This window comes from Grus americana, chromosome 11 (assembly GCF_028858705.1).
Source record: "Grus americana isolate bGruAme1 chromosome 11, bGruAme1.mat, whole genome shotgun sequence".
Lineage (NCBI taxonomy): Eukaryota > Metazoa > Chordata > Aves > Gruiformes > Gruidae > Grus > Grus americana.
Genome location: NC_072862.1, coordinates 20,337,802 through 20,361,108, shown reverse-complemented (window position 1 = coordinate 20,361,108; position 23,307 = coordinate 20,337,802). Strand labels below are relative to the sequence as shown.

The following is a 23,307-nucleotide window of genomic DNA, read 5'->3' as shown; positions in this document are numbered from 1 at the left end:
GTCATTTTGTGCTTGAGAATCTGGACCTGTATTTAAGTCAGCATCTTGCCTTCTATGTTTGAAATCACAATCTTCAACACAAAATGTAAGTAGACTATTGTACTGATTTCTATCTGTAGCCCGCAACAAGAACATCAAAATATATGCACTGGCCAGCTGTCATGGAAGTTTCATAGTACCTTAATCAGAATAATTATCACCATGCAGATTAGACACAGAAAAATACAGACTGCCATATAGAGAAGACATGCAGTCCACTCAGATTCATCCATAGGCCTCTAGTAAAAATCCAAAATTTCCTATGAGGGGTCACTAACATCAGAAAAATTAAATAATCTCAACTCTAAGACAGATAAAGCCTAAAAGACCCTCAGCAGCATCAAGTTCTGCCACAGAAGAGCCAAACCCAGAAGTCTTCAAGCTGTGCACTCCAACAAAGGTGCCTTACCTTACACACACACACCAAAAGTAACCTTGTTAAGGTAATAAATGTCACTTACAACCAAGTTGTGGCTGCCTGACCCCTAACACAAATCCAGAACATAGCAGTGAGTGCATCTGTTTTACAACAGAGACTGTACCAACTCAAAACTTGCATAAATATAAATCAATCTTTTATAAAAAAAGATTTGCAAATATAGTTTCATCAGCTTTCAGCATATACATTTGAACTGGCTAATTGCATAAGTTTTTGTGCAAGTTAAAAAAATAATATATGCTTACCATCTCAGAGCATAATTAATACAGATTGTGACAAATGACAGCATTTATAATGAAGGTGTTCTACTTGCTTTTCAAAAACAGTTAACTAAGATATCTATAGAAAAAAGCTCCACTTTATCTCTACTTTCTAAAGAACGTTGCCTACTAACAGCATAGAAGAAAACTCAGAGAAACACTGAATATTTAATTCAGCTGTAAATATAACTGTAAACTCGGGAAACTGTTTAGGAAAGGTGAACACTAGATGGAGCTGCCAAGTTAAAAATCCAAGCCAGCATCTCCCTCTTGTGGCAATTCTGCCCTGTTGCAAACCGAGTGCTCCCCAGCTGTTCCGCTGCTGAGCGGAGATGGGCTTCCAAACCACATCATTCTTCAGAGCTCTCATTACAGTTCATAACGACCACTCATTTGTAATTTATAATAACCTCTACTCTCAGACAACCACTCCAACTTAAGCAGAATTGTGATCGAGTCAAGACTGCTGCTTGATGCAATAGCTCTCATTATCGCTACAAAAAGCTGTTCTGTTATCTCAAAAAACACCTAACTGGTTTCCTTAACAAGAAAGCTTCTGAGAACAGGTCCTGTGCGACCATCAGAAGCGCACAAACGATGATTCCCAAAGAGCTTCCTGCTAGCAGCGCTGCCCACCCAAAACAATCCAACTGCTAAAGATGAAACCAGTTGTAACAGTAAGAGGCACTTACAGGTGGATATCATGTTTTGCTTAAAAATTCAGCACATGATATTTTACACAGTAATCTCTCAAGACATGTTTTAACTCTTATGTTTGCAAAATGCTGATAATTTGCAAGCAAGAGGTTCTGGGCTTGTAAGCCAAAATTGAAACTGCAGTCCTTTCTGAAAAAAAATAAGCTAACAAAACCACAGAGCTCCTTTCTACTGACCATCAGAAAAAGTTTGTTCACAGAAGTTAGAAATCAAACCCTATTCCCCTAATTCTGCTATGTTTCTCCTCAGACAAATTTAGTTGCATCCTCTTGGCTGTGGGAGCAGCACTTATACTCCTTTACTGCAGAAAAATGAGGTTAGGGAAAAGGTGAACTACAGATGCCTATTTCAGCCACTCATTAACAGAGAATCCAGTCCCTAAAGATGCAAGGTATCTTTAACTTCTGAACAGCATGACACAAACTGAAAACAGTCTGTTGTTCCTCAAGCATCACAAGGGCATGATACAATTGGTTCAAGCCCGGTCAGTTACTCTCACCATAGGCATAACTTCCAAGATACTAGAACTTTGCTACAATATTCGTTGACTCAAGTCACATACACACCATGCAAACATCACATGGATATAACAGAACTTCTACAAAGGGAGTTTTCGCTTCCAAAAGATATTGAAAACAGTCAATGCAATACTCAAAACACCCTTGGCATCTCACACGAAATGCAATATTCCACAGTATCCTCTAGCAGATGTAAAAGCAAGTTGCCCTCTTCAAGACACAGACATTTACTTCACATCGAAGAGAAGGATTCGATCTTAGAGCTTATCAAGTTCCTAATGCCATTCCTTTGGGTATCAAGTGATTTCAAGTGATCACGTAGTTGTGTTTGCAATGACTCAGTATCTAAGGCATTTCTAAGGGTATGAAAACCCCTAGCTTTCCAGAAAATGAAAGTACTCATTATTAACATTGAGAAATTATCTTCAAATTCATATAAAATGCTTTTCCCCTGTTCTTTCTTTTTAAAGAGAAAAAGAATAGGAATTGTAAATTCTGTTATCAGCAAAGACTACAAGTAAGGTGGGCAAAACATTACAACTGCAGGATCTAGAAATATGTCATTTCAACTTATCCATGGAAGTACAGATAAACAAACAAAATTATTGCTGTGTGACCTAGCATCAGTTCATGTCAAGATAAAATGACAATTTAATAGCCTCTGTAGACTTACACACAAAAAAAATTAAACACCACACTATGGAAGAAGCCCTGTCATCTACACAGTTCAGCAAGCAGTCTGCATCCACGCAGCTGAGATATTGAGGAAAAGGTTCTCCTGTGACTCCTGAGCAACACTTGAAAGACAAGATGAAATCAAAAAGAAAGCAACAATCAAAAACAGATGCATGGGGACAAAAACCAGAAAAGAGTACTCAAACAACTCTGGACATGAGTCAGAAAAGCATACATGTAAGAGGAACATCAAGTCCAATAACAAACACAGACAGCCTGTCTCTTGCATAGCATCTTTAAAAGACACCTTCCTAAGAAAGGCAGGAAAAGCATTTGTTCTGGGGCCTAGGAATCCTAAGTACAGAAGTTGTCAAGTTTTATATTCCAACTACCAGTGAAAGTTTTAACTTTCCAGCATATAGAGATCATTCTGCTCCAGGTCTACCTTCTAAGGTGTAATCTTTGGATTAGTGTGTTGAATGACTCTGGATCAAGCTAGAAGTGCAAAACATCTGTATAGCAGAAAATATAAACATCTAAAACTTATGCTAGACTTACCCCAAAGATCATCCAACTAGGTAGGAGTTCAGTGTATTCCTCCTTCAAAATACAGGTAAGGAGATAAAACAAGAACTAGAATAGTAAGGTAACAACAAGAGGACTAGAGCACTAAATGCACAAAAGAAATAAAAATATGAGGAAAAAATTGGGATAGCTAGTAGAAAAATGGACAAAACAGATTTCTTATTAACAGTATCTCCCTAGAGAATCATTAAAGAATCATGGAATACACAAAATGCAATAATGATTCCTATTAGGACCCAGAGATTTGTTGTTATAAAATGATTTTGGTTTAATGCTGGATAAACTCCACACGCAGAAAAAAAAAAAGTAAAAACACAACTTTTACTGTTTACACAGAAAAGAAAAAACCAACATAATCATTTGCTTTGATCTTTACAACACAGTAGTCCTCCTCTCAATGGGGCTCTCAAAGGGCTAAGGCAGCTGGACACTGACATTAGTGACGGAGCTAATCTTGAGAATATAGAGTATGAAAAAAATTCATGCCAAAACAAAAGCAAAGCTACACATAGGTAGTCAGGCAACCCAAGGCAAATGTTCCAGTTTCAGGAGCTACCTACAACCTCTTCAGCTGCAGGTTAAAAGTACGGCAGTGGCACCCTGAGCCTGATGCTACTACAGAATACCAAAGGGCAGGGCTGCAAGGCCAAAGGCTGCACCTGGTAAGGAAGGAAGGAGAGGTCCCCTCTTAATAACAATCCTGAAAGGAAAGCTAAAGCTGGAACAGCTGAAATGGGTCAAGCAGAGGGAAGGCAGAAATGGCAAAAAGCACCATCACCAAAGGGAGCTCCATACTGCATTTTCATGATAAAGAGTTTTCGGTGTACAGCTATGATCTCACACAAGTAGAATAACAATTTTCTACCAGAACTAGGAATGTTTTTCTTTCTCCCCCCAGCCACTATCTAGTGTTATCACAAAAGGACTCAAGAGTATCATCTTAGGGTACAGAAGTAGCTAAGAAGTGTTTCCACCACCTGTGGTTTCACACCATACATGCAAGTCTTTCAAAACATACATGAAACTTTCAACTGTCTTTAAAACTGAATTATGCTCAGACTGCAATTGCTAAATTTAGCCACAAGATGGTGATAGAAAGCTGTTTAATTAACCCTGATATTGTTGAAATTAAAACCCCTAGTCATCAGGCCCAGAAGCACGCCACAGCTCTGACCACAGAGCTATTCCCCTCCTCTCCTCAGCACTTCACAGCCTGTTTCTACAGAGGCCAGGGAAAACTCTTCTTGAGGTGCAAACTCGCAGCCAGCCTGAGAGCTATGTAATAAGCCAGTAGTGAAGACAAGAATTTACTAGGGGTTTCCCCGTCGTCCCCCCCCCAAAGCTCACAAACTTCTTTACTGATCTACAGTTGGTCTGAAAGAAGTTTAAGATCACATCAAACTGCTCTCAATTTCACTGTATTCGTCTCATGAGCTGTATAAAAAAGGCAAGAATCTATTACATGTTTGTTCCATGCTAGCTCAAGAAGATCATTCTCACTGTACCGTTTACAGTGAAGGACACATTTTCCTTGAGATTCAAGCTGGCTGCAACAGGACTGATATACAAGTTCTACAGAATTAGAACTTAAACGTTCTATTTAAGTCAGGAAGAGTTGATTATATCTTCACATGAGAAACCATTGCAGTATCACCACTTAATGACACCAACATTCAATGTTCCCCTGAAAAATTCTGCCAGGATGCTACAACTTGATCACTGGGTGAAGTTTTGCTCTAAGTCAAAACTTAGCAGGCTGAAAATTCATTCTACTCTGTCAACCACCACATGGCACAGCACCAAAATGCTTACAAAGAAGCCATTTCCAACAAAACCATTATAAAATATGAAAAAGAATGCTTTCTATCATCCTGATCTTGTACAGTACCTCTACAAAACAAGATAATATTAATAAAAGACATATTTGGTGTCCGAGTCCTAAACTATTTCAAGTCTAAATTATTTGGATAAAATCAGCCACCACTGGAAACAACATTTATCACAAGTATTACGTTGGCTCACTGAACTCAACATAAACATCATGGATGAAAATATCACATTTCAGAGAAAGCTAGAAATTCCAGCTGAGACCACTCCAGAACTGCAAGCCTCAAGAAAAGCTAGAAACAAAAGCATAACTTAAATAGATGGGTTTAGCTGGTTAAAAGACTAAGACAAAATTCTTACCATATTTTAACTACAAAATCTGTGGTTGCCATGCTCATTACCATCATTATTATCAATGTTCATGTTTTTTTCCTGGGCCTAAGAGCAGTGTTCTACTCCCACAGGCAGAACACACAAAAAAAAAGAAAAGAGAAAAACACTGGACAGGCCAATATGCTCACTAGGTCCATGTAGAAACAAACCTGCAGCTTCTCTTTCATACTTAGCTGGACACTGAAGTTTTAAAACTTATTTTTTTTTATTTAAAAATGAACTTGTATTTAAAAAAATCAGTTCTAAGAGAAGCACACTACAATATATCATTCAAGTGAACGCTCCTAATGGACATAAAACGTAACTTCAGTAACACAGATTTTCAGTTTGATGATTGCCTAGGTAACAATCTCATTTTTTTCTTTTTTTTTTTTTAGAAAATTGTTACAGTTACAGTGCTCTACACATTGTCTCCCTTAGCCTTGAAACAGGCATCCTGCGTTCCTTTTTCCTTCCCCTCCTCCATCCACTCTATGCAAACACTGGTGGTTCAACCTCCTGTTCTACTCAGAGCAAGCTGGCAATGGCATTGTAATGCGCCCCTCCAAGACTTAGAAGACTTCCCAGAAAACCCAATTTTTAAAAACAGACTTTTAAAAATTTATTTCTTTGCATGATTACACAGAGAATTAATAATCAAGAAGCAAAAAAAGTACAAAATTAAGAGGCTGTCTACATACTTCCTGAAATGTCATACCACAGAGATTTCAGATCCAAAGTTTAAATTTTAAGGTCTGTATCCAAAGCAAGCATTAGAGGAGGTAACCTCCGTAAGTCAGGTGAAGAACTAGAAATTTTCTTTCAAAGGGGGAAAACCGCAACAAAAAAATAACTCATAAAAAAAGGCTTTGGCTGATGAGAGAGACCTTGCAGCTAGTCCAAGTCAAGTTTGTTTTTTAAATGGTGCTTGGAAGATGCTAGTTAAACAGGATTTGAGGTGCCACTAAGTATTTTTATAATTTTTAAAAGAAAAGTTTCCTGTCAATCTTCATCATTATGCAGGGTTTCTTCAGCTAAGTTAAACATCTGCTCCCTGCCCACCATTTTTTTTTTCAACGCTCTTTGAAAACTCACTGGTACTTCAGCTGTGTACAACAGCTTCAGAAATATCTAGAAGTTCTGTCAATCTGTTTTCATAGTTATATGTAACTAACTATACAATTAAAGGTTATTAGTAAAACTAATATTAAAGAACATCAATAATACTTCAGTATACATATAATTTGCTTTCCACTGGCTTTTTCTCAGCACATACTCTGCTAGACCTCTCCCTGCAATTCACCTTGTAATTTTATCACCTGAAGGACTCGATGTTGCCGTTTCTCCACTGTGTTAGGTCAATTTGATTATCCTTAACCTATAAGGTCATCTTGTCTTCTGGAATTCCAACAGTCACTTTGAATACATTGCCAAAATACTCAAACTTTACTTAGCTCTGCACCAGGAGTCCAAGAGAGTTGTCAAATTATGCTGCCAAGAAAAAGATAACAGCAGATTCCCAGCCTCTAAATTCAGGCTTGAAGAAGAGGTTTAGAGCTAAACTGAGTTTGGGTGGTTTGCCCATGTGCAGTTCACAGTGTGAAGAACATCAAGAATGTGGAGATATAATGTAATTTCCTAAACCAAGCAAGGGCATATTAGCAGATCTTCAGAACTGCCTTTAAGTTGATATGAAGCAGTAAGATTTCACGTCTCAATAAAAGCAGTACTGTTGTACTTTATTTTGAAAAACACTACTATCCTGAAGAACAAAAAAGAAGGTCAATTAATTCCCTCACTTTAACATCACAAGACTCATACCACCTTAATTACTTTGCCCACAGCTTATCTGAATTTGGCATGTTTCAAAATAGTTCTAGAGATGTATGGACCAAGACCATGGTTACGTTAATTGAAGCCTTCTTGGCATTTCAAATCCATAAAGCATATATGCAATGTATAGAAGTTAACTTACCACACAGACTCCATGAACTCAGGATAAAGAGTTTTATAGTCATTTTCAAAATCAATCCAGCGTCCTAATCTGGTAACACTGAACTGTTAAGAAACAAAAACACACAGATTGAAAGGCATCTTAACATTAAAGATCAGGATATATTTCCAATTTTTATTCTGTAAAACAGCTTAGTGTTCATCCCATATCAATGAAACACATCTATGAAATATTTTACCCTGACAATAGTTCCAAACAGTGTATTCAAACAGGCAAAAATATGCAGAGAATGAAACCATGAACATAATTGTTTGGAACCCAGGTGACACAACAGGCAAATGTGTTCAATGCTACTAAACAGAAACCGCACATCATTTGGATAATTCATCAAATAGAAATGATGGATCATTCAAGGTTCAGCCAAGATTCAAATGCCTGAAGATTGCTTTTGATTGCAGTGGTCTTGTTTCTATATTTAAACCAGTCGCAGAGACAGTGAAAATCCAGAACACAGACTATCAGCTTTCAGTTATATGAAAACATGATGTAATTCGAAGACAAAGAAGTGCTGAAAGAAACTGATATGTCAACTAGAAGTTACCAAAATTATTTCAGGGCAAACCGCCTTCTTTGACTTCCCAAAGCTATGACAGGGCTGCCAACGACCACAAGGCTGACAGGTGTTAGTCCCTGTCTCAGGACATATTATGGTCACGTCCACTGGCACAGAATATGAAAACTAATGAGTACTAAGCTAGCTGTGGGATTCACCGGACAAGTGGCACTCTTGCTAAATTTCACAGCTATCGGAACCCCTAGCTCTGCAAATAACCAAGCCCAGAGACACCTGTCCTGATACTGTTACCCACAGATCATACAGAATGTCAAACTAGTAAAGTGAAAACAAAGCAAATGAATTCTCACCTCTATATTTTCCCATAACACCTGAGCTTCTGAAATATATCGGTTTTGCTTCTGACCTTGAAGTCACTCTGACATTCCACTATTAAGATCCAAATCCTGGGACTGATTAGCGCAAGGATCCATGACATTGGAGTATTATGTTTGGTCTCAGCACTAAAAGATCTTATTCATCCAAGGAACCTTTTCTATTTTTTCATAAGGTTCGAACATTTGCTAGCTCCAGTCGGAAAATAAACACTACCTCCAATAGGAATGTTGGGAATTCCTCTCCTAACACTATCCCCAAATATTTGAATTTATTACCAGCCAAACACAGACAAGTAATTTAAATTTCATTACTTTTATTAATAATCTGAAATATATGTCTGTGTGTGGAAATACACACATATACATGTACAATTTTATGCACAGAACAAAATACAAAATCCATTTACCATCCAAAAGACTAAGCATTTTGACCTTTCAGCACTGCAAAAATACCAGTTGCTGAAGAAAACAGCAAGTTAAGAGGAACTATGGAAAACAAAACACGAAGCAGAATGAATCTTTTTATTTTTATTTCTAAAAGCAACAAAGAATCATTGATGATGTTTTTGAAATGCATTATTTCAGAGTATAGAATGAATGATTGTATATTTGGGGGAAAAACAAAAAAAAAAAACCAAAAAAACCCAACCCTGTGCTTATCATCCAGCCACTCACTTAGATTTAGGCCACAGCTATTCTAACAAAGGCAGCTGTAGTTTCTTTGGATAGTGACCATAATTTTAAAACACTCCCAAGGGCAAGAGGAAAGTGACGCTCAAACAAGAAATTGCTATTTCAATCAAAAGGAATACAGCAGGACTAAAGAACATATAGAGAAGCGTGATGTGGTAGAACAGCTTCTGCACGAGGGCAAACTAAAGAATTAGGACTATTCTGCCTAGAAAAAGAAATAACTGATGGTGAAGATTTACTGGACACCATGATTTTATAGAAGTACAGTTCTTTAAACTATGTTTAAATAAACAGTAAAATACTTTGATACAGACTGTTTATATATCATCAGTATACCTAGATTCAAAATGTATCTAGATAAATTCACAAGGGAAAAATCTGTTAGGGATTCTAAACTAGTGGGGAAGAAGAAATAAAAATAAATCCTTTGGCCTAGGAAGACCCTGTGCCACAAAGGCTGAAAAGCTACGGCCTGTTCTTCCATTCTTCCTTTCAAACTTGCTATTGCGTTCTGTCACTGTAATATAGGGGCACAGCTAGGAAAGCACCTGGGCCACTCCTCAGCTCCAGAAAGCCATAGAAAAGAGTCATCACTTCACAGACATGTCAGACTGACAACAAATACAAAATACAGGGCTAAATGTACTTTATTCCGGCCACACTGCTAAGGAAAAAAATTAGTATAATCAGGTCCTATGCACAGGATGAGTAGTATTCAGAATTAGAAAAAAACCTGTGCATGTCTTAAGAAAATATCTAACCCACCTACTTGGAACAGCTCTCCAACCTAAAGAGTCTGCACAGAACAATGCTCTCCCTATCACTGTACTCATGGGATGCAAAGTTTAGACCAATATTCTCTTGGAAGACTGCGGGTTTACCCACACCCTATTCTGACACAAAATCAGATGCTAGGACTTCTGCTGTTCCAGAAATACAAGCTATAGTCCTACACTGGCAATGAAAAGACTGAAAAGTGGGGGGTCAGAAAAGCAGGGAGGTTAATGTACGTTTCCTTTATTGGTTCCATTTGAAACACAATCAAAGTCAGATCTTGCATTCAATTTTCTATACAAGAGAAGACATGAAGAAAGAGATCATTTGTTCAATGTATCTATCAGATGTTCCATATATCTACTAGTTGCTCAGCATATCTAGTTAGACACTTCAGCTCCAGGTTACCTTAAAGTAACCTTCTCTTGACATCACAGCAGCCCCCACCCCGGCCTGAGCCACCATGTTCTCTCTTTGTTCCCCTTTCAGGATCACCAGTGATAAACACCGTAGCTAAAGACATGAGATTCATGCACATAATCAAATGGACAGAAGGATGAAGTTCACTCCAGCTGAAAAACTTCTGCACAGATACAATTAGAAACGTACAGCAGAACATGCACTAAGTCTTTACTTGCCTCCCATTCCTTCGAGTATCTCATCACAATTCCTCTGCACTGGTTGTTGTATTCTTCAATCCCCATCTTCGCCACGTCCTCTGGCCCTTTAATGCCTAAGGTCTTGTCAATCTCATATTCCTGGGAGCATTGAAAACAAGCAGACAAAAAAATCCACACTGTCATCAAAAGCTTTCAGGATTTCTCGGGATAGTTTATTTATGTTCTATGCATTCTAATGAGGCTAAAGGGCCTCCTTTATCCTTTTGAGATTTCACGAGTAATACACCTGAACTAAGCAGATATTTCAAAGGATAAACCTGGTGTGATTGTTTCTTTACTATCTTTAGAAAAAGGAGTAAAAAAAATTTTTCTGAAATACATACCAAATAAATACTTGTTTATAGTAATGAACAGAGTGCCTGGAAAAGGACAGGTGACCAGTAGAAAGCACCTGAAATCACCACACACGCAAAAGCCAGAGCAACATACCAGACAAAGAACTTCCATTTCTCTTTTAGCAACAAAGCAAGGCATAAGAGAAACAGAAACATGACCGATAAGCAGGTAACAGCATGGGAAAGAGGAACCAACAGGAGTATCTGCAGGCAGATTTATTACACATACCACCGGTAAGCCATGGCAATCCCAGCCAAATCTCCTGTCAACATGAAAACCACTCTGATGTGCAAATCTGGTTACTATGTCCTTAATGGTTCCTGCAAGAATATGGCCGTAGTGTGGAAGCCCAGTAGCAAATGGAGGGCCATCATAGAAGTTAAACCTACAACACAAACCAACATTCTTAATTAAATCAAAAACTGAGCATCATTTTTTCAAACAGGATAAGTATATCTGTATGCTTATGCTTCTTATGTCTTACTAGGACATCAATTTCTTCCTCTTCTATCATCAGTCAGCACAGGTATCATGTTAGCAGCAGGACTAAAGGGAATATTTCAACTCATTAGTTCCTACTGATTACCAGTTCTACCAAGATTACTACTGAAAGTACCAGCATGCTGCTCCACAGCTGGCAGACATAGGAAAGAGTTCTCCTTGCTTACCTGCAGATTTCTCTTGTAAACCCATCAAGCAGGAAATTACAGGTTTATTACTACTGTTGGAACACTGCTGATTGTTCACCAAGTGAAATATAAACAGTAACTGACAGGACAGCAACAGTAGCCAAGACTGCTATCTGCAGAGGGAACAGCTGCTGTTCCTAGAACCCAGGCAATTAAAAAAAAGTAATTACAGCTAAGCCAATCTTGCATTGTCTCACACAGTTGCTACAGCTTTTAGCAGATTCTTACCTAGGTCTATTCTTTGATTGCTTTAGGCATTCCTGGAAACAATTAAGATTCTTCCAGAGCTCCAGTATCTTCTCTTCCTCATTTGGAAAAGTTACGTTTTCTGGAACTTGTTGAACCATTCTTTCCCAGCAACGAACAGAGAAGAGAAAGTACATATTAAAGAGAAGTGAGAAAAAAAAAATTACTTCACAAATACATTTTATTGTCTTACAAATCCATATCACCAAAGTACATCTCAGTTTTTCAAAGAGCTTGATTCAGTGTAGATGTGGTAGCAAGAACTATATTCTAAGAAAAAGCCTAATAATTTTGACAGACTAGCACCAAAGTTTTGTAACAGGAAAAGGATTCTCCATTCAACTATGGTCATTCTTTTTTTATTATGCTTTTATTTTTGTATACTATAGAAAACAGTCAAAGGGCAATTTTTTTTTTATTTTTTTCTTTTTAGGAAAAGTTTCCAAGTTCAAACTGACCTTTCAGCATCAGTTTGTGAACTAGTGAAACTTACTTTAAGCACAGGAACTAAAACTACTGAAGAGGCTTCTTTTCACTGTACATCTATTCCTACCGTTTAAAGATTTAAAACGGCATTTTTCCATCTAGCTAGGCCACCATTCTCAGATGCTCCTAAAAGCAGCTAGGCTTCAGATAGCATAGTTGAAACACATTGCAATGAAAGATGAACACCTGCAGAAGAACTCTAACAAAGAGATGACAAAAAGGTTCAAAGATCTCAGCCATGCATCTTGAAAAGCTCTAGCTTCCAAAGTACTTGCAAAACTACTAGTCTCTTTCTAGTCTTACCCCCCCCCCTTCAGTTTTACAAGCATGTCAGAACTAAGGCACAAGGGGCTACTTCTTGCTGGCCATTTCCTGAAGGTCTTTTTTTTATTTGGTGGATTTTGGCCGCCAGAGTCCAAAGCCATTCTTCAATTCTGTGTAAGTCAGTGAAAATCACTACAAGCAAAATTATGTACGAGCTTTCTTCACAACACAGGGAAGAGAATTCTCATCATCATCATAAACACACAGCAGAGCTGACTGGTGTTCCAGACCTGGTAGAAGATTCAAAGGGGTCAAATTTCAACAAAATGCTACAGCAAGCATTAAACAAAAGCTCTGTGGAATACAGATATTTAAGACAGGAGTTCCATAACATAAGAAAACTGGTTATGAAGGTTATAATAGATGACTGCAGCAAAGAAACAGGCTCTCCTATCTCTAACTTCAGTGCTGCTGTTCCTGAGCATTCACACCAGAACAAGCCAAGCACTACATGTCAGCCTTGAGTTTCACTTATCATGGTAGAATTGCAAGCAATGGCACAAGGACTGAGTCTTACGATTTACTCAGGTTTGCCAAATAGCAACCATAAGCAGCCACAAATGCAAACACGGGAAGATAATACTTCAAGTTACAGTTGACATGCTGCTTGGTAGTGCTAAAGTTCTAAAACTTTTACATGAAACCCAGAACACCACAGAATTTGCTAGCTCAATGCTTGAACCCATATGAAAAAACATGCACCAAAATGAAACCTACAGACAAATTCCACAATTCATACTTTTTGTATTAATGACAGATCATTCTCCCCACTACTAAACTCAAATTATCAAATAAGACAAGAAATTCATTCAGAAATCCACAATCTGGTATACAGGCAACACAGCAGCTGGAAGGGAAATCATGAGCTGACAAGAAATACGTGGGCATGGCCTGGATGTATTCTTAAAAAGGTAATGATCAGTCTTAGCACAGTGAGTTACAGTATATGCAACTTTTACAAGGGTTTTCATCATCATATCTGAAAGCACTCCACAAAGCACTAATTAGACCATGCCATTTCTCAGTAATTTGATCACAGCTCCAAGATCACAGTGCCAGAGATAGTAGAGATGATAAAAGAACTCAGCCTTAAAGCTTATTTCCTACAAGCCAGTTGACTTGAGGACTAAGGATCTGCACATTTTACTTAGATGAAGCTCAGCCTTCACAATTTAGTGATAACTGCAAAGATTTTGGCAACTGGTCCAGCTGTCAAGTCCCTATAATCTAATAAATTAAATATAAGGTTGAGGTTTAGTCTGTAACTGTGACCGGGCTATGGAAGCTGCTCACGTATCACAGACTCCATGCGTAAATCACAGTATCACTTTTGGCCCATTTCTACCAACTGAAGCACTGTATGCACAAACCAGTGTCCAGTAACCACAGGGCACAAATTAGTACGTGCTCTTATCAACATTAAAACAGAAGTTAATTATGTCAGAATTAGGGGAAAAAAAAAATTACTGATAAAAAAAAATTACTGATAAGAGTTATGTAACAGTCACTACAGGTCAGTTTTTTCACATTACAGAACAGAATTTCAGACAGATTTACTTAGAATGCTCAACCTCAGCTAAGCAAAAAGCAGACTTCTGTGTTCAGGAAAAGCATAATCAGTTTATAGGCAGAGATATGTATAATTCCATATATCTACAGCAAAAAAAGTTCATTACTAGGTATGAAAATCTAGGTATTTTAAATCAGAAAAAAAAAAGAATCAAGGACAACTCATTACATTGAGCACAGACTGAGTGAAAACATCACAAATGATGTTACAGAAATTACACAAATGCATCTAATAAAACAACACTTTTGGACAAGACTCCAAATTTACAGACAGATTAGGAACCACAAGGGGTTTTTTGTTTTCTTGTTTCTCTATTCATTTTCTGCTGACAAGAAGTGTTAAATTTTTAAGACAATGCACCATTGGGGAACTTTTTTTTAAATGTACACTCACTTTTTCTAAGAGATAATAACATTCAATAGGAAAGGCGTCAAAATTTGTAGATTGTACTACAGCAGTCTCAAACTTATGCTGGGCTTCTTATCTATAAGAAAAAAATAAATAAGCATTAAAACCTTAAAAGCAAGTTAGAATGTGGGGGTTTGCATATTAAGATTTAAAAAAATATTTAATTTTTCAACAAAAATTCAATAAAAATGCCACTATGAACAAAGTGAACCAATATTTCAGAAATATTGGACTTCACATACGTCACAGAGTTAGATGATTAAAAAAAAGTGGATTTCAAGATATTACTCATTTTGTTGACTGAGAAACTGAAAAGATTAAGAACCAGTATGAACTAAAAGCTCACAAAGGGTCTCCTAATTTCAAGGGGTTTATGATCTGTCTCTTATCCTTGTTCCAATCACCTTCTCCCACAAACTATTCTGTAAGAGACCTATTCACAAACTTCCCTCCATAAACTAGGAGAAGCCTCCTTTCTCAATCTACAGATACCTTTCCCAAAGTTAAACAATGTGCTGCTTTACATACACACACGACTAGGCTCCCCATTCTTGCTTTTTTAGGTACTGAACTTTGAGGCAAGGCAATTTCAGGGGGAACAATATTCAAAACTGTTCATTTGATAATCAAAAGCATCTGTTTTAGAATGGATGGAAACAACCACATTTAAAATAAAAGAAAGGAGGGATGGGAACAGAATGCTAAGCTACAGAACAAACGTTGCTTCTGAAAAATCTTGTGCTAAAGTGTTACATCAGGAATAAGAATGCAACACTAATCAAAGACCTGAGAACAGGTAGGGGAAAAAACCCAAAACAATCATGCACACCTACCATAACTAGCATTTTACATGAACCACTAAATAGTTGGAAATGCAAGAATAAACTTATTGTAAAAAAAATAAAAATTGAGCAACCAGTTTTCTTCTCCAAAAGGACATAAAGCACCCACCCTCATGGCCAGTCTCCCTAACACTGCAATTTGTAAGAATTTAAAACGTGGTTTTCTTCACAAAAGTTTTGATGGTAACATAGAAAAATTTATATTTACACCTTATTCATAGCACACTGCTGATGGCCTGGCTATTCCATGTTGTATTTGATGGGTCACAAAACTGAGGAGTTACAGACTTTTCTTAGTGAAAAAGTGAGCAGATCAGAAAACTAAACTGGGAAACTAGGAAGTGACAGTTTCTAATTTCTAAACAGGTAAATGAAGTCTACTCAAGCTGAGGATGGATTAGGGAAAGCATATGCAGATTAATTCATATCAATACATCACTCAAGATGAAACACTACCCAAGGTGGACTATAGCCCATCTGTCCCCCAGCAAGCAGTGTTTCTTTTTATGCTGAAAATCCAACTAAAAGATTGCTAAAACAGTGACTGGACTCATGAATTAATCTTATGTTTAGCCACAAATATATTTCATACTATGCAAGAACTCAGTTTTACCCCATATCTCATGATGTCTTAAGCAAATTTCTTCTGTTGTCTTCATACTACCTTGATTAAAAGTGTAAAATTTGTCATTGTGCAAAAAAGTCTAGGTTATTTTGAAATAACTTTGAACTATGTATTTAAAAAAATCAGAAACTAGCATCAGTTGAATTAGCAAAAACTGCTGTTCTGTGCCAACTAAATTCTGCTATTACCTGGCAGTCGCTTCCTAAGCATGTCACCAACAAAACTGAAAAAAATATGCTTTCTTCAGTTTCCAGAAGGCTCCAGGGGGGCGTGGGGGAGCCAACATTTGCTGAAGATAGAAACATTAAATCCATCACAGCTGCACTAATCAGAAGTATGCCTTCCTCAAAGATTTCCCCTCTATTAGAAGGGAGCTGTAGTGGAATGCTTAAGACATATTACACATTGTAAGACATCTTAGGTTCTTCATTCAACTAATTAATGACATTAAGCCTTGATGGGTATTAAACTCTGCAATAAGTAAACTGGTTAACCTTTAATAAGTACCTATCTTAATCATTAAATTCCAGAAAAAGCCAAGAATCTGTATAGCACCCAGGGAAGTCTAAGAATAAAATATCTTATACACAAACATAACATTATAGATACAGAATACAGTAGCTCTAACGCCTGAAAAAAAGGCGCCAATAACGTCAAAACTCAGCAGTGGAGCAGCCAGCCCAGCCGCTTCCCCGGCAAGGCGCTCCACAGCTCCAGGCGGTGACAGGCGAGGCACCGGCCGGGCCACAAACCGCGCCGGGCGACCCGCCGCTGAGCAGCGGGGACAGGCAGCCAGCCGGACCGGCACCCGGTGTATGAGCCACGGGCTTTCTGTGACACCCTAAAAGACGCCGTCCGGCACCGGCGCCCGCACGAAGCGCCCCCGAAAGCTCCGCAAGGCCCCTGGTGCCCCGGCGCCGCCCCGCCCTCGGGCCTCCGAGCCGACCCCCGCCTCACTGACACTCCCCCTCGGCGGACGGAAGGGGATGCGGGGGGCTCAGGAGAGCGGCCCCGAGGGCCAGGCCGCATCCCGCTGCCGCTCACCTCAGCGCCGCCCGTCCCGCAATGATGCAACCGCGCCCGGGAAAGCATGACAGGAAGCACCGGTGGGCACACCCGGCAGCGGCGGCCAGTCAGCGCGCGGCACACTTAGGGTGCAATAAAGCGGCCTCCCATTGGGCACACCGCTCTCCTGGAAACGCCAGGTCACGGCGGCGCGGGGCAGACCGGGAAAGCCTTCCCGCCCGCCCACCCTGCGCCTTCTCATTGGTCAGGGCCGGGCGTGGGCGGGGCCGGCCGCCGGAGGGGCTGCACCGGCCGTGCGTAGGCGGGGAGGGTGAAGCCTGCTCGGGGTGCGACGGTTTACGTTTCTTTTAAGAACTAAAGGGGCTTTTTAAAATGTCCAGTGGTTGCCGCCATCGCTGCGTTTGCGCAGAGGGAGCGCAGCGCCGTCGGCTGAAGCGGCTACCGGCTGAGGGGAACCTCTGTGCGGAGGAGACCCACAGCCGTGACCCGCGGTGACGCTGCTGGGTTTGGGACGCAGCAAGGGAAAACATTTTCCCTCGGCCACAGGATTTCCTCTCGCACACGCAGAAAAGAAAAACCTCTAAAAGCCTGAGGGTGAAAAAAAACCCAGGAGGGGCTTTCAGCAGTGAGCCCGAGCCTAAACCCTCTGCCTAGAGCGAAACCCCAGGCAGGAGCTTTGCTGGGCTTCTTGCCGTGACTGGACACCCAGCGCGTCCCCAAACACACATCTCGGAAGCTTGACCTTGCCTCCGTTAAAGGAATACTCTTAAATATGTAGAGATACTAGTTCTTAAGACGGTATATACAACAGAAGTCCCCTCCTCTACTGCTGCACTCCAACTGGAAAAAGAATAAACTTACAAATGGGTTCCCGTATGTCAAAGGAAACTTCAGAATTTCAGAAAGTATTATTACTGGCTGCCAACCATTGCATTGTGAAATTATAAAACATTTCCTTCCACCTACAGAAAGCGCTGGAAACGGCTGTGGAAAGGCTCTGGGCAGTGAAAAACGGAAGCGAGTCAGGGGAGGTGATGAAGGGAGACAGGTAGGCGTTCTGGCCCGCCCAGCTGCACGCCCGAACCCCTAACCAAAACAGATCAGGGAATGAAGTTCAGATCAATAATGGCCTGAGTGGTTCAGCTGCCTCCATGTCAGGATTTTCAATTGCTCTTAAAACTTCTACACCAATACCAATGTAGGTAATCAATAAAAACTAGCTTTTCATTTTGATGTTCAGGATTAAGTGCAAGATCAACTCACTGGTCCGTGCAGGTCGGCGTCTGTCTGTGGAAAAGGGACATATCCAGATGCGGTGTATCATGTTAAACAGAAATGTCACCTACACAAAGAAGCACAACATTATTTTCTACACAGAATGTTGTATGTTACTCTAGAATAGCCAGAAGTGGAACTCAGACTGCATCAAAATCAGAGAAACAACACAGAAAATGTGAACAAGGCCAGACTAAGCAGGACTGGGAGAGACTGGGCACATGTGCTTGCCAGGAGAGAGTCTCCAGTACAAACATGATGCAGAGATTCCCGCCTGTGTGGATCCGGGATGTTCTGACCCAGGAGGGAAAAAAATCTGTTTAACCCATATTGCTTTCTAATGCATCTAAAAGCCATGAAAAAGCCCGTGACAACTCAGAAGCAAAAGGAAGAGGACTTGGATTCTACCACCTGATGCAGCATTCCTTCAACTGAGCATTTTATTTTGTCATGGTTTGGGTTTTCTGGGGGCTTTTTTAAAGAAAATCTAGTAAGTGTGATTCAAGATTGAAGACAGGTAGGTAAGAGAGGAATAAAATGCAGAAAAGAATAACTAATTCAGAGATTTTACTCATCTCACCATTATGGACCTTTTCTATACCCAGAAAGCTTTCCTCGCTAGGCACACAGATGGACATTACTTCCAGGAAGCCTTGAATTTAAGTGGGTTCTGTTAATTTAGTTTGAACTTTTTTCCCCAAATAATGTAAGTGTACTTGAAAAAAAAAAATCCCAAACCAGTTCAGACCACTTCATAAGCTATTTCTTTATAAACATACACTGTATGAAATTTGAAAGCACTGCAGCCTCCCCCTGCTTTCACATTCCTTCAGATTACAGAGGTTGCATTTTTTTAGACAACTATAAGTTGTGCTTGCTCCAGTGCCAACTCCTTCAATTTCGGAGTTTAGTTTATAAAACATATAGGTGAGAACGTCAGCTGACTTTAAAATTGAATACCATATAACTTCTGAATGGAATTTTAAACAGTGCTTAAAAATATGTACTCTTAAGCAATTAAATACAGACCAATGTTGACAATTTGTTGTTGACAATGTTGACTCTGCAGTTACCACACATGCAGATGTTCACCTTGTTCCCTGTATATTTCGTACTTCTTTGTCCTTCACTAGTAAATAAACTGTCAACTACGTGAAAGTCTCCTGTCCTTATTCATGCATGGCCTTTAATCGGAACCATTTGGGCCACAACACAGAGCAGGTTTTTCATAATCAAATTGCCCATAAAGAAGGGGTGAATAGGGAAGTCGCTGGCATACCTAATAGTGCAGTAATTATGCACAGAGCAAAAAAAAAAGGGGGGTTGAAAACCAGGGGAAATTTGTAGCAGAGGGATCAAGGCCCAGCACGAATAACTGGGACAGTCCCCAAACTATAGGAATGAGCGTCTCTGCTCTATTTTTTCACAAAATACTGTTTAAAAAGCACCGCTTCATCTGGAAAGGTTAAAAGGAAGAAACAAAACCGCAGAAAGCGTCAAGAGGGGACTCCCCTCCAGCTAAATGCCAGCTCAAACCTCCTCACACCCCGCCTCCTCTCCCCGGTTCAGGCCGTGTCTGGGCCTCGGCCAGGCCTCAGCGCCGCCCGCCCCGAGCCTCCATGGCGGCGGCTGCCGCGGGCTGGGGACCGGGTCTGGTCGCCCCTCCGTCGGGGTTGTGCCGGTTATCGTCGCCGGTCAAGCGATGGGCACCCCGCCACGCCGCCCCCCCCCCGCCCCCGCCCAGCCGGAGCGGGGCAGAGCGGGGAGAAACCCCACCGGAGCGTGTGTCCTTCCCTGCCCCGAGGCGTGAGGCGGCCCGCCGGGCCCCTCCGTGCCGTCACGGCGGTGGAGGCCTCCCCTCCCCGCGCGTCGAGGGGGGAAGGCGCGGTCAGCCCTCGCTCAGGCACGGGCACCATTTTGTGGACTATGAGCGGGAAGATCACTGTTCCCCCGGGGTGGCACCAGCCCCAGTCAGGAATTACCGGGGAAAGGGGGCAGGAGACGCTGGCACAGACCACTGCAGCTTTCCTGCGCTTGGTCACGGGCCCTAGAGCGCTGCTGGCTCGGGGCGCCCCTTTCTCTCCCGCACCCTCGCCGAGCACTGGCTCTCCCCGAAGCCATTACGCCTGCCCAACTCCAGCGCCGCTCCGTCGCCTCACAGGCGGCTTAAGCACTTTACGTACTGCCACTGCAACGGAGAAGAGGGCAACCGCGCTTGCGCAAGGAACTGAGCGCAAAAGGTGTTCGTGAATAGAGGATAAACAAACTAGGGCTCCCGGAGCGCTGAGCCAAACCAAAGCACGCCGGGCGAGGGGGGGAAAGATCCCGGGATTAACCCGGGAGACAAAAGCGCGCAGCCCGGCGTGGCTCGTGGTGGCACAGAGCGTCCGCGCTCATCGGACAGGGAGGGCGAGGTTTGGCGAGGACAGGCTTGCTCAGGAACGGCTGTGCTCTCCCCCCCCCCCCCGTGGCGATAGTTGGACTGCGCCGGGCTCTATAAATAAGGGTTGAGTGGGTGCGCACAGCCAGTCCGCGTGGGGCGGCGGGCGGTACGCAGTGCCTCGGGTATCACCTTCCCCGCACCCTCCCCTCATTCGCTTCCCCTCCTGGGCCTTCCCCCGGCCCGCCGTCCCCCGGCGGAGCGCTGACAGCCCGGTAGCGGCCGGCTGGGGAGTAGGCGAGACCATCTCTCCGAGGCGGCGGCTTGAAGCTGGTCAAGCTGCCCCCCAGCCCGCAGCCCTTCAGCCAGGCTATGCGCTGTAAAGGGGCTCCGCTCAAGAAAAAAACAGAGCGGATCGTGAAAAGGTAGAGGCGCCCGGGGAGGCCCGCGCGAGCGGGGACGCCGCAGGGCTCTTAGGAACCAGCAGCTCAGCGCAGGGGAAAGGGGGAGAAGGCGCACCGGGGAGGCGACAGCGCTGGACTTGTTCGGCGGGAGTGTCCCGGCAGCTCTCCCGGCGGCGAGGAGCATGTGAGAGCGACGGGCCGCGATGCTGCGACGCGCGGAGCTGATCGTGTGCGGCAGCGGTGCCCGGCGCCCCCCCTGGGAGCCCGCCCGCGCCGAAGGGGTGCCTGGAGGCGCTTTCCCGCCGCCGCTGAAGGGCGGCGAGCCCCGGCGAGGCGGCAGCCGGTCGCGCTGGCCCCCCGGACGGCGCGGGAGGCACCCCGGCGTCTCTCGGAAGCTGCTGGGGAGCCGCACTTACAGCCACTACCAGCACTGCCAGCAGCAACAGCAGCAGCAGCACTGCCGCGCCTTCCGCCGCTGCCACCGGCCCGCGCGGCCGCGGGTGCTGCTCTCCCTGCGGCCCGTCAATGTCCTGGGCCGGCGGGCGCCGGGCATGCGGGCGCCCCGCAACACCAACCAGTTCCTGATGCGGGAGAAGTACCAGCTCATGCACCTGCGCTCGGACTCGCTGGGCACCGAGAGCGGCGGGTCGGACTGCGAGATGGACCCGCTGGACATGGACTCCTACCTGGGGGCGCTGGAGAACGCCCGCGGGGCGCTGATGGAGTTCGCCGGCGAGACCGGCCCCGCCGCCCGCTCGCCGCCCGCCCCGCGCGGTACCGGGAGCAGCGTGCCCGCGGCCCCCCCGCAGGAGGAGAGCCAGCAGTACTTCCCCTCCGAGGACGATGTGATCGAGAGCGAGCTCTTCATGGAGAGGGACTTCGACGAGTTCTGCAGCAGGATCGCCTGAGCCCCCGCAGACGGGCGCTGTCACGGACGCACTGCTCCGGCTTTCCCTGGCCGGTTGTAGCGGGGAGAAAAAAGTCTGCTGGCCGCGAAGCCTTTCCACCTCGGCGGGGTGGGAGAGGTTTATTTATTTCTCAGCCACCCCTTTGCGTTTTTGTCGGGGGGGTCGGCTAACTTTATAAATGCGTGTGTGTAAACGGGGGGGAGGGGGAACCCGCACCTCCCCTGTAAATAAAACGAACTTTTCTGAAGGCGAGCTCGGAGCGGATCGTACTTTGTTCAGGGACCCGGGGGCGGGCGCGCTGGGCTGTGTGCCGGGGCAACCGTTGTCCCTACCGGGGGCGCTGGTGAGACCAGGAGGGAGGGGACAGCGAGTGGCCGGGGGCGGGGGGGGCCGGGCCAGCACACCGAGGGGGGGAACACCGGCCCGGGCCTCCGCCATCGGGATGGGGGGTGGCTTCTCTCGGCCTGTTTACGGCCAAAATCTGCGCGGAAAAGTTTCAGGCGTTCCTGGCTCTCGCCCCTGTGTCTAGTTTCCTGCGGAAAAGTCGTTTAATTATCGCTGCGAGCGGAGGCCAGCCAAGGAGGAAAGCCAACGAAGGGAAAATGGCCCTTGATAGACCAACATGGAGGGTGTTGTTAAGGGGGTGGGGAGGGGGCGGGAAGGAGCTGGAGAAGAGCAGCAGTATGAAAACAAACAACTCCAAGTGGTGCCGGGGGTGGGGGAGCCCTGCTTGCCCGGTGGCCGGCCGGGCTCAGCTCCCTGCCAGCCCCGCGGTGAGGGCACACACCGAAGCCCTTGATTCTGCAGCTATTTACGATTCCCCTCCTTTTAAGGAATGCAATCACAGCCGAGTGGCACTTTGGACACGAGCTACTGATTGCACCACCGTGCCATTTTTCTACTGTAATTGGAGCGTTTTCATGGCTGCCTTGTGTTTATGACAACGGGGGTTTATTCCTGGTTTACCAACTACAGCAGAGGGAGAACTGTCTAGAAAGAGATTTAAAGGGCCTCTGCACACCAAAAAATGCAGATGCCTACCAGCTGAGCCAAGTTCTCCAGAGATCCTTAGCATTAAGTTTTCTGGTTTATACCAGGGAGCAGAGAAGGTAAACACAAAACTCACCACATCTCTAAATAGGGAACGAGGAGGCATCAATTCCAGCTGGTAGGAGATCAGTTTGAAACAGTTAAAACTTACTTTACACAACAGGTAACACATTCCTGGAACTTGTTGCCACAGGAGAAGATAGGGGCAAATTGTATCAACTGGTCTGAAACAGGATTAAGCAAATCAGTGATGA

At 43.3% G+C, this 23,307-nt stretch overlaps 1 protein-coding gene and 1 non-coding gene across 4 annotated transcripts in view; both read right to left on the bottom strand.

Moving 5' to 3' along the window:
• The window catches only part of IARS1 (isoleucyl-tRNA synthetase 1), a 109,042-nt gene extending 88,598 nt beyond the window's left edge, over positions 1-20,444 (bottom strand). For 2 of the 3 annotated variants that reach the window (XM_054837959.1, XM_054837961.1), the window contains exons 1-6: positions 17,055-17,164; positions 14,529-14,619; positions 11,738-11,857; positions 11,049-11,205; positions 10,443-10,562; positions 7,408-7,490 (exon numbers count right to left, since the gene is read on the bottom strand). In XM_054837959.1, the coding sequence (XP_054693934.1) occupies positions 7,408-7,490; positions 10,443-10,562; positions 11,049-11,205; positions 11,738-11,856 (479 nt within the window). In that variant the 5' untranslated portion in view covers position 11,857; positions 14,529-14,619; positions 17,055-17,164. Of the gene's footprint in view, positions 1-7,407; positions 7,491-10,442; positions 10,563-11,048; positions 11,206-11,737; positions 11,858-14,528; positions 14,620-17,054; positions 17,165-18,299; positions 18,379-20,293 lie in introns of those variants that run through there. The other variant, XM_054837960.1, reaches the window with a different exon arrangement.
• On the bottom strand, positions 13,823-13,957 carry LOC129211585 (small nucleolar RNA SNORA84). The gene has a single exon (XR_008578881.1). It is a non-coding gene; the product is annotated as a small nucleolar RNA SNORA84 (small nucleolar RNA).
• Positions 20,445-23,307: the final 2,863 nt, after the last annotated feature.